The 12235-nt window shown below is 52.3% G+C and overlaps 1 protein-coding gene across 3 annotated transcripts in view; it reads left to right on the plus strand.

The window, feature by feature from the left end:
• Positions 1-12235, plus strand: part of LOC137438144 (WD repeat-containing protein 26-like) — a 74717-nt gene that overhangs the window by 47301 nt on the left and 15181 nt on the right. For all 3 annotated transcript variants that reach the window (XM_078766545.1, XM_078766543.1, XM_078766544.1), the window contains exon 5: positions 11134-11231. In XM_078766545.1, the coding sequence (XP_078622671.1) occupies positions 11134-11231 (98 nt within the window). The remainder of the gene's footprint in view (positions 1-11133; positions 11232-12235) is intronic.

Below are 12235 nucleotides of genomic sequence, written 5' to 3' on the forward strand. Positions count from 1 at the left end.
GATACTTCTGGAAAACGTACTGAAGTTTAACACAGTACTGTCCATGAACTGAGTTCGATATCAGTTTACATCACTTTCAAGGATCAATTTATTTGTTTCGAAATGTCAAATGTGGTTTTTGTTTCTTTTAAAGGTCACATTAACAAAATCTAGAATAATTTCAACATAATTCCAATGAACTTTTGGTTCTAAGACATCTTGAAAAGTAAGTTCACCCCCACAAAAAAAATATTCCATATTAAATGCCAAGTCTGTATATATATATATACAGTATATATATATCTGTGAGAAATAGTAGAAACTCCACAGTACAAGCAGAGCGTCTCATTTGCATTAAATAAATAATCGGGAGATTAAATCAGACGCGGCGTAGCTTCAGGACGGTCGATCTTTAATTTTCGACAAGCTTTCGACCAACAAAGGTCTTCTTCTTAGTCGTCCCCAAGTTGGGGATGGTGAAGGAGAATAACTTCCGCTGAACTTGGGGACGACTAAGAAGAAGACCTTTGTTGGTCGAAAGCTTGTCGAAAATTAAAGATCGACCGTTCTGAAGCTACACCCGCGTCTGATCTAATCTCCCGATTATATATATATTACGCGCTGCTATATATATTACGCAGGTTACGCGCGCTGCTTGTGAGCAAGGAGGAAGCGGACAAGCGGTAACATATAAACGCCTTTATTCAAGACTACACTGTAACACTGTACCGCTCCGGGCTGGGCGCCCGGTGTCTCTCATGAGGCCACGCCTACCCCCCGGACGTGGCCACCGCCCACTTGGTGCGTGGAATGATGTCACCACGCCAGTGGGCCTTTGTGTCCGCCACACGCGCCCCCCCAGAATTCCCGCACACCTGGAGGGCCAGTTTGCGGGGCAGACGAATGACCCGGCCGAAGCGCCCCCTGGCGATCGGCGGCGTCCGGGGTGCAGGGATGCCAGGTGGGATGCCCCTGGCTGCTCCTGGGATGGGTGCAGGACCGGGGGGCGGCGTGGCGGCGGGGCTGGGCGGTGCCGGGGGTCCGCCCGCAGGAGGGCGGCCCCGACGTGGGGGTCGGGCCACTGGCGGTGGATGGTCCACATCGAGGTGGGCCGGCTTGAGGCGGTCTACCGAAACCCGGTCAGGAGTACCGCCGATGTCCAGGGTGAAGTGCTTCGCCCCGGTCTCCAGCACGCGGAAAGGCCCGTCGTACGGGGGCCGCAGTGGTGTCCGATGGGCATCGTGGCGGACGAAGACGTACTCCGCCGTGCGAAGCTCCGGGGCGACGTGCGTCGGTGGGTGCCCGTGGCATGCCGTTGGCACCGGGGCGAACCTCTGGGCGGTCTCTTGCAGAGCGGAGCGCTGCTGTGCCGCGGACCATGGTGCCGTGGAGTCGGGGAGGAACTCGCCCGGCACCCGCAGCGGTTGCCCGAAGACCAACTCCGCCGCGGATGCGCGCAGGTCCTCCTTGGGCGCCGTCCGGAGGCCCAGCAGGACCCAGGGGAGCCTGTCGACCCAGCCGCCGTCGCGGAGGGTGGCCCGGAGCGCGGCCTTCAATGAGCGGTGAAATCGCTCACACAGGCCGTTAGCCTGGGGGTGGTAGGCCGTGGTTCGGTGCAGCCGGACCCCGAGCCCCTGCGCAACCGCCCCCCAGAGCTCCGAGGTGAACTGGGGGCCGCGGTCGGATGAGATGTCTGAGGGGGCGCCGAACCTGGCGACCCAGGTGGCGATGAAAGCCTGCGCGACATCGGCCGCCGTTGTCGACGCCAAGGGCACGGCCTCCGGCCACCGGGTGGTGCGGTCCACCATGGTGAGGACGTGGGTGAAACCCCGCGAGGGGGGCAGAGGTCCCACCAGGTCCACGTGGACGTGGTCAAACCGGCGTTCCGGCACCGTGAACGGGGCCTGGGTGTGCCGGTGCACCTTGGCGCGCTGGCACGCGAGGCATGTCCTGGCCCAGCCGCGGACGGCCTTCCGGAGGCCATGCCAGACGAACTTGTCGGCGATCAGCCTTTGGGAGGCCCTCGCGCCCGGGTGGGACAGGCCGTGGATGGCGTCAAACACCTGGCGCTGCCAGCCCGCGGGCACAATGGGGCGAGGACGCCCGAGGGAGACGTCGCACAAGAGGGCCGCGCCCGCGCCGTCGAACGGCACCTCGGTGACGCGGAGGCCCGTGACGGCGGTCCGCAAGGCCTGGACGTCGGGGTCAGCGGCCTGGTCCGCTGCCATCCGGGCATAGTCGATGCCGAGGTGGACTGCGTGGGCGACGGCCCGGGAAAGGCAATCCGCCACCGGGTTGTCCTTCCCCGCGACGTGCTGGATGTCCGTCGTGTACTCGGACACGGCCGAGAGGTGACGCTGCTGCCGGGCCGACCACGGCTCGGTGACCTTGCCCATCGCGAAGATCAGCGGCTTGTGGTCGACGAAGGCAGTGAACGCCCGGCCCTCGAGCAGATGGCGGAAGTGCCTGACCGCCAAGTGAAGTCCGAGCAACTCGCGGTCGAAGGTACTGTAACGGCGTTCGGGCGGGCGAAGCTGCCGGCTAAAGAACGCCAGCGGTTGCCAAGCTCCACGCACCCATTGCTCGTGCACCGCGCCCACCGCGTAGTCCGAGGCATCGGTGGTGAGGGCGATCGGTGCATCGGGCGCCGGGTGCGCGAGCATGGTGGCGTTAGCCAAGGCGAGCTTCGCGCCCGTGAACGCCGTGTGCATCTGCTCGGTCCAGGTAACGTCGCCTTTGCCCGGCTTACCTCGGAGAGCTTCGTGCAGGGGGCGCAGGAGCTGGGCGATACGGGGCAGGAACCGATGGTAAAAGTTCACCATGCCCAGGAACTCCTGCAGCCCTCTGATCGTGCGGGGGCGCGGAAACCCCTTCACCGCCTCCACCTTGGCCGGCAGGGGGACGGCTCCGTGCCTGGTGACACGGTGCCCCAGAAAATCGATTGTGGCGGCGCCGAACCGGCACTTTGCGGGGTTCACAATCAGGCCATGCTGGCCCAGGCGTTCGAAGAGCGTGCGGAGGTGGCGTAGGTGCTCTTCGCGGGACGCGCTGGCGACGAGGATATCGTCCAGGTAGACGTAGACAAAATCCAAGTCGCGCAGGACGCTGTCCATCAGTCGCTGGAACGCCTGAGCCGCATTCTTCAGACCGAAGGGCATGCGCAGGAACTCGAAGAGTCCGAATGGCGTGATGACCGCCGTCTTCGGGACGTCCTCCGGCCTGACGGGGACCTGATGGTAGCCGCGTATGAGGTCCACCTTCGAGAAGAAGGACCTGCCCGCCAAACGGGCGGAAAAGTCCTGAATGTGGGGGACGGGGTAGCGGTCGGGAGTCGTGGCGTCATTGAGACGGCGATAGTCCCCGCACGGTCGCCATCCCCCGCCGGGCTTCGGCACGATGTGCAGCGGCGACGCCCAAGCGCTCTCTGAGCGCCGAACGATGCCGAGTCGCTCCAGGGTAGCGAACTCCGCTTTTGCCACCGCCAGCTTCGTCGGCTCGAGGCGGCGTGCCCGGGCGTAGACCGGTGGCCCGACGGTGGGGATGTGATGGGCCACCCCGTGCTTGACGGCCCCCGCCGAGAAGGTGGGCCGCGTGAGGGCCGGGAAACCGGCGAGGAGGCGGGTGAATGCGTCCGCTGCCGGAAGCGTACAGACCAACGTGGCCGGAACCGAATCGTTCGGCAAGCCGCTTGGCAAGCCGCTCGTTGAGCTGGGCAACGCACATGCGAGCGAGCTGAACGTCTCGGCCTGGACAAGCCGTCTGCGCTTGACGTCGACCAGGAGCCCATTAGCGCACAGGAAGTCCGCGCCAAGCAGTGCCATGGGTACGTCGGCGGTGACGAACGTCCATCGGAAAACCTGCCCTCCAAACCGCAGAGAGAGGCAGCGTTTTCCGTACGTACGGATGGGCGTCCCGTTCGCGGCAAGCAGCGCGGGGCCCCCACCCGCGGCGTGCTTGTCTGACATGCCGGCGGGAATGACACTCACCTGTGCTCCCGTGTCGCACAGGTAACGGTGCCCGGAGAAGGTGTCCGTTATGAACAGCAGGCTGCTCGAACGGCCGGCGCTCATCGCCACAATTGAGCGCCGGCCCGGGCGTTTCCCGACCCGTTGAAGGAGCACGGCGGATGACACCGCCGAGCTTCGTGGCCGAACTTGGCGTGGAACCAGCACCAGGTGGTGGAGCTGGAGGAGCGCGGCTGGCTCCGCCAGGCCGGTGGAGTCGACGGGTTTCCCCGCGGTGGCGGTTTTCGCCGCGGCGGTGGGCGGGGCGTGGCGGCGTTCACGAGGTGCGTATCAGCATGCTGCTGAACCACAGCGTGCTGTAGAAGATGATGCTGTGGAACATCAGCGTGCTGTAGAAGATGATGCTGTGGAACATCAGCGTGCTGTAGAAGATGATGCTGTGGAACATCAGCGTGCTGTAGAAGATGATGCTGTGGAACAGCAGCGTCGAAGGCCGTGACGGCCACGCCAACGCTCGCCCGCGTGTCCGAAGCGGCGAAGTACTTGTCCGCCTCGGCCGCCAATGCTCGGGGTTCCGTTAGCCCGGTCCCGGCCAACGCGAGGCGAACCTGCGCTGGAAGTTGGCGACGGAAAAGCGCCCGGAATAGCGAACCGGGGGCTTCGTCGCCCAACAGTGACAGCATATGGTCCATTCGGACCGACGGGCGCGTCTCACCGAGCTCGGGGAGATCCAGGAGGCGGTCGGCCCGTGCGTCGTCCGTGAGTCTGAACGTGGCTAGGAGTAGCCGCTTGAGTGCCTCGTACTTGTGGCCGTCCGGTGGGTGGCGAAGGACGGACACAACTCGAGCGGCCGTGCCGGGCCCGAGGGAGGCGACGACGTGGCAGTAGCGCGTGTCATCGCCGGTGAGGTGCCGAAGCTGAAATTGGGCTTCGGCCTGGACGAACCAGACTTCGGCCTGAGCCTCCCAAAATTCCGGAAGTTTGACGAAGGCGGCCATGGCGATGGCGTCGCGTGTGGAAGGATCGCTCCGGCAGATCCAACGTCGAGGGTCACCAATAAAGCGCGGCGTTACGCGCGCTGCTTGTGAGCAAGGAGGAAGCGGACAAGCGGTAACATATAAACGCCTTTATTCAAGACTACACTGTAACACTGTACCGCTCCGGGCTGGGCGCCCGGTGTCTCTCATGAGGCCACGCCTACCCCCCGGACGTGGCCACCGCCCACTTGGTGCGTGGAATGATGTCACCACGCCAGTGGGCCTTTGTGTCCGCCACATATATATATATATATATATATATATATATATATATATATATATATATATATATCCATACATACATACATACATACATACATACATACATACATACATTGCATTCAGAAAGTATTCAGACCCCTTCACTTTTTCACATTTTGTTATGTTGCAGCCTCATGCATAAATCGTTTAAATTCATTTTTTCTCTCATCAATCTACACTCAATATCCCATAATGACAAAGAGAAAACAGGATTTTAGAAAGTTTTGCAAATTTATTAAAAAGAAAAAAACTGAAATATCACATTGACATAAGTATTCAGACCCTTTGCAATGACACTTTAAATTTAGCTCAGGTGCCTCCCATTTATCTTGATCATCTTTGAGATGTTTCTACACCTTCTTTGGAGTCCACCTGTGGTACACTCAATTGATTGGACATGATTTGGAAAGGCACACACCTGTCTATATAAGGTCTCACAGCTGACAATGCATATCAGAGCAAAAACCAAGCCATGAGGTCGAAGGAACTGCCTGCAGAGCTCAGAGACAGGATTGTGTCGAGGCACAGATCTGGGGAAGCCTACAAAAAAAATCTCTGCTGCATTGAAGGTTCCCAAGAGCACAGTGGCCTCCATAATTCTTAAATGGAAGAAGTTTGGAACAACCAGGACTCTTCCTAGAGCTGGCCGCCCGGCAAAACTGAGCAATCGGGGGAGAAGGGCCTTGGTAATAGAGGTGACCAAGAACCCGATGGTCACTCTGGCTGAGCTCCAGAGATCCTGTGTGGAGATGGGAGAAACTTCCAGAAGGACAACCATCACTGCAACACTCCACCGATCTGGCTTTATGGCAGAGTGGCCAGACGGAAGCCTCTCCTCAGTGAAAGATACATGAAAGCCCGCTTGGAGTTTGCAAAAAAGCACCTAAAGGACTCTCAGACTGAGAAACAAGATTCTGTGGAGTGTTGCAGTGATGGCAGTGATATTTCAGGTTTTTCTTTTTAATAAATTTGCAAAACTTTCTAAAATCCTGTTTTCTCTTTGTCATTATGGGGTATAGAGTGTAGATTGATGAGGGAAAAAATGAATTTAAACGATTTCAGCATAAGGCTGCAACATAACAAAATGTGAAAAAAGTGAAGGGGTCTGAATACTTTCTGAATGTACTGTATATGTAGAGGCATCAATGTTTGCTCCATCCATCGGGAAGACGTTAAGCCAGATACGTCTACAAGCACCGGCGTTAAATATCCGTTAAATATCCCACTTTTCGCGAACAGTAGGTGAGCTATCTCCGGCCCTCTGAACTTAAAAAAATTTATTTTTACAACATTTTATATATATTTAATGTTGAAGGCTCCAGTCATAGACTATGAGTCCTCATTGAGGCCAGGCCTTAAATAAAATAACTGCATTGATATAAATTGAAGTAAGAGTTTTTGAGGAAGTAAAAAAAATCTGCTTTTTGAAAATATTTTTGAAATTACAAATTCCAATACGAAATGACTGTTGGGAAGGCAATGGCAAACCACCCAGCATATCCTTTGCCAAAGAATTGCTTTGGCAGCACGGACACTCTGTCAAGAGTACATGGTACTCCATAGGAATTGCAGATCCTGAATCTACGTCTAAGTACCGAAGCTAAGTATGCAGTCAGTGCTTTTTGAGGCTTATGGCGTCAATAGAGAACCAAAGTGAGTGTACCCAATTAGTCCGGATTTTATATTTATCAGCCATTAACAATTACCAGAATGAGACCCAATCAGATTGCTGCGAAGTTTGCTGCGGCCTGGCAGGATTGCATTCAGGTTAGCTTGGTAGGAAGGGGGCGATCGATTAAGGTATGACATGACAGAACGAATCCGTTATCATCTAAGGTAATGCACTTCATTTCCAAAAAGTTGTTGGCGATTCAATACCTGCCGGAAACGGGCCTTCATATATTTGACATTAATTACAATCCCCAATCCCGACCCAGAATCGTTTATACCTCAATTAAAACACAGCTAACCTAACGCAACCCTCTTATTGTTCCCTTCTGTCTCTCTCTGTCTTTCTGTCTGGCTGTCTTTCTGTCTCTCTGTCTCGCTCTCTCCCCCTCCCTCTTCCTCCCTCTGTACATCAAACTGTAGGCCCTCTGTACATCCTTTCTAAATTTTTAACCACAGCCTCCTTGCTGTTCAATGAGCCTAGATCTTATATCGTAAAAAACATTGGAGATAATAGACATCTACACCTAATATGGGATTTGAACCTGGGATACATTCCATTTAGCATTACGAGATAATAACTGGGATGGAAGCACCTCAAAAAGGGAACCATGACGATTTCAATGGGCAGGGTTACAGCCCAAAGTACCCCGTGGGGGTCCTCACCCCCTCTCGTCAAAAATCAAGCTGGGGAACCCGATCAAAGCAAGGGAGGAATCACTCCATTTATGACGACCAAACGTAACAGTACACTTTGATAGATGACATGATCTTGAAAATGAAAATAAGAGTTTTTGTCAAACAAGATTAACAAGCTAAGATTAATTGCATCACTCTGTTTCACAATGGAATGTTCCGGAATCCAAACTCACGAGCAACACAAAATGCAGATCGCCTTATTGTGCAAACTGCAGTCAGGCATTAGCTGAAGTGTCAACTGTGCTTGTGGGCGATGATACCAATCTCTTGTGCTTCTGTGTTACCATGCATGTTTGGCCAACTACAATGCTTATTTTAGGCCAGAACCAAAGAGGGATGCAAGAATGTTAAAGACGAACGACATCGAGCAAATCATGGAAACTCTAGTGTTACGTGCTCCTCCACGACCCCCTCGTTACGGTGTACCTCCGAGCCCCGAGAGGAGTCACGGCAGAAAAATGTGTTATTCTGTGTGTCAAAGATCAACAGAGAAGCCACCCCAATTGTTACTCACAAACAAATATTGTATTAAGATCACACAAGAATAACAGTACAAAAACAATAGTATTCAAAAGTACAATCGATATGTCCTATGATGGTACCATCAGTTTTGTAATATATAACTCACTGTGCTCCAAGTGAGTGAAACACGAACATTCCCCAATGTCTCTTATTCCCGGCTTCAAGACGAAGTTGATTCGCTCCAGCGATCGCCAGAACGATGTCCAATCGAGACCAGAATCCCGTGCGGATGGCAAGTACTGACACACCGCCGAAGCTGTACAAAGGCGCGCACAAGGCGGCTGGGAAATCCAAAGGCGCCCTACAGGCGACTGAGAGATCACACCCTCGGGTATGGACAAAGTAACCTTCAAAAAGCCACGTCACACACACGCCCCAGATCGACGTCTGCATGCGGTGAAAATGGTCGAAAAGAGATGAAACCGCGAGCGAAGCACAAGTCCTGCGCGAGTCAAAATGGCCGACGACCCGGTCTCGTGGCACACGGCACGGCGATGATTCTCTCCTGCATCGATTGCAAAACCTGACACGCAGGTTAATCTGTCACAGCGCTAACCACTCTGTCGTCGGAATCCCTTCCCTGGGAAACCCGAAAGTTCGCTCGTGACTGTTGTTCACCAACGTTCGCTCCAGACCGCAAATAGCTCGGCTCCTTCTTGTCCGACTCTCTTGCTCCGCCCTTTCTTTCTCTTCGTCCTCCGGTTCCCGATCCGGTTTCCTGTTTCTTTCAACATTAACTTTTTTTCCTTTTGAAAACAGCTCATGGACAATAAACCTTTTGAAAGCAATAATAGTATATGGAATCAGAAATATTTACAGTGGATGCAAACCACCACAACGGAAGTGACGAATCCGTAACACGAGGAACTGAGGTTTTCTGGTTTCTACTCTTCATGCATGCCTTACGAGGACGCGACACATCATCTCGCTTATATGGGTCTGGCAAAGCTGTAATATCGAAAAAAGATAAGTAACAGTAAGGCCTTTCCACAGTGCGTGGAGATCTTTACCAAAAAGTCAACCACATAAGAGGTTGGCTTAGCAGTGAAAAGGCATTGGTCTGTCTGTACGATGGCAATTGAAGCAAATATATCGACGCCCTTTTGGCACAGGCTCTTTTTGTAAAAAGGCTGCAACAAGTGGCAAATGTGTACCACCACACTCACTGCCACCTTCCTGAGCAGCTATTGTGTACCACTCACTCAGCGTCTCCGATCAAGTCTGGCAAGGCAACATGGAGATGGATCCTCTTCAGTGGGGATGTACGGATCATGATGGAAGGATGGTACTTCCGCAAGCAGACTTACCACCAGCACCTCAACGATTACTGGAGATCATCAGATCCAAATGCAAAGGAATGGGCCCAACTCTTGAATGCTCATGACAAAAACATGAAAACACAAAAATTGCACTTTGAAATCATTGCGCCTTTAACGTCTTGTATTCACCATATAACCGAATTACCCAAAATGCTGCGGAACCCTTTTTCATAAATCGGTCAATGCATAAATTGTGGGATTTTAAAAATTCATTTGAAATCGAAATGTTCCCCTAATTAGTTTTTGGTAAACTTTGACATTTTACACAGGGAAGGCTGTCGGAAGAAAAAACAAGTGAAAACGAGAACGGCATGCTCCTTTTACACTGTGACTGCGTGACAGTGACTGGGACGTGACTGCCCCAACCATAACTTTACTTGACTGATCAGCTTCCTCCCTCCCCCCCAAACCAGCACAGCTTTTTATGCTCCTCCAACTGTGCCAAGCCGAGTGTGGTGAGGCTTCTCGTGGCTTTGATCCCTCCTGGACATTTAAATTCCTCTGGCGTTGGTCCGTAATCTTCCGCACGGCTGTGGGGTGGTGCGCTCACCTTCGGAGGTCTGCAGGTTTCGTCCAGCACCTGCTTAAACCATTCGCAAAGAAACACGCAGACGGATTGCAAAGGGGGAACGATTTAGAGGATTAGTAGGGTAGGATGGTGAGGGCTGTAGACACATTCGAGAAAAGGGTTTGAACCCCCTGTCATGCCATTAAAAATAACACCAGGTGGGTTGCTTCAGCCTGTAATTCTTTTGAAGTACCAGCTTACTGGGAAGAATGAGCCATTCGAGTATGCTGCGTCGGTGTGGTGACCCATCCCAGGATTGTGCCCCCGAACCAAAGAAAAACTGCCTCGACAGCCCTATGCATCTAAAGATGTGAAAAGAGTGCTTCTTCTTTTTTTTATGATCAAATTTTCAACAAACCTTTATTATGAGCTTATGGAGAACACTGATTAACAAGTTTTACATTTTTATTTGGATGTTGTTTTCATCGAGTTTAGTTTGAGTACAAATAAGTTTGAGTCCAAAGAGCTTTGCATTTTGAGATGCTTTCTAGTTTCTTGCTTGGAATCGATTTCTGCCGTTTGTCTGATCGATTCAAACATGTTAATGTACAGTGGGGCTGGCAGGATAGCGTAGACCGAGGCCTAGAGGTATGCACACTCGCCTCTAAGCGGACTCTCCTGGTTGTGAATACCAACCCAGCTACAAACTGTCATCCTGGTGTTCCACAGGCAGGATGATTCATCAATGTGTGTGCCATCCCTCGGATGGATGCTGAACTGGGTTTCCCGTATGCCGGCATTAGTTGGTGGACATTAAAGATCTCACGGTGTCCTTCGTGAAAAATAGAATGTTTAGTGCAAATATTGAAGTGCTTTACATTCGTATGCAGTATTGCTTTTATGAAAAAAAAAACCCTGAATTTTTCTCTCATTCTACCCATTCTGTACGGATGGCTATACTCAGGGGTACACCTGTCTTGGATTTGCTGCCACCTAAAAGTGTGACTGCATAAACACAGGTTTCACTGTAGCATTCCACTGATATGTGACACTCGAATATTATTTGATGCAGGAGTGGTCTTGGTTTTAAAAATACACGTAAACGACATCTTTCGTTCCTTACCGGGTTGGGTTTGCCAACCGACCATTTCAGAAGGGTGTGCGTGTGTGTGCAGCTTCATGATGTGCAGCAATGCTGAGAGCCTGCGCGAGAAGGCATCCTGGGAAGGCCGCGGTTCCACTTCGCGCTCACGTCTTCTGGAGAAGCTTCAAAGTGGGTTTCCATCTGGTGGAACCACATTATTGAGCATTTCCTCAGACTTTGCCTTTCCGCAACTTCTTTATAGTGTAGCTTAAAATGCAGCTCTGCTTAGTTCATCTTTCATTGACCCTCAAATTAAAATGCAGCTGAAGTCTGCAATGGAAGGTGAGCTTTTAAAGACCCTCACAAGAAGCAGCCTTCCAGAGATCAATACAACAACAACAACACAACATGCATTTCAAGGCCATTTTCCCTGCTAGAGCGGGGGTTAGCCTTGCGGTCCCCATGACAATCTTCTCCATCTTGCCCTATTTTCTGCATCTCTCCTTGTTAACCCCCTTGCCCGCATTTCTTCTTCCACCATCTTTAGCCAAGTCTTTCTCGGTCTTCCCTGTCCTCTACTTCCTTCGAAATTCATTTCCATCACTCTTCTCAACCAGTCACTTTCATCCTTCCTCAACACATGACCAAACCATCTCAACCTGTTCCTCTTCACAGCATCAATCACAGGCTCTATTCCCATCATATTTCGCAATGCATCTTTTGTCTTCCTCTCTCTCAACGATACTCTGCACATCCATCGAACCATTCGCATTTCCACCCTTTCCAACCTTCGTTGCTGCTCTACGTTCATCACCCATGTCTCGCTCCCATAAATCATAACACTTCTCACACATGCAGCATACACCTTTCCCTTCAGCTTCAACGACACTCCCCTCCTCATCAGCACGCCACTCAGTTCCCGAAACTTCTTCCATACACATCTCACTCGAGCAACCGTTGCCGAGTCTGATCCACCTTCTCCATTCAGCATGTCTCCGAGGTAGCAAAATGTTTTCACACCTTCCAGCTTCACGCCGTCTCCAAGATCCAACTCAACATTTCCTCCATGTGCAGCTCCCTCTGTGCACACCTCACATTTGAATGTAGCTGCCACACTGGTTAATGACCCTCTCAGACCACTACATTTTTGATGAACCCACTCAGTGCACATTGTACACTGAATGGAGTTCACT

Source organism: Myxine glutinosa, chromosome 12 (genome assembly GCF_964187855.1).
Source record: "Myxine glutinosa chromosome 12, kmMyxGlut1.1, whole genome shotgun sequence".
NCBI lineage: Eukaryota > Metazoa > Chordata > Myxini > Myxiniformes > Myxinidae > Myxine > Myxine glutinosa.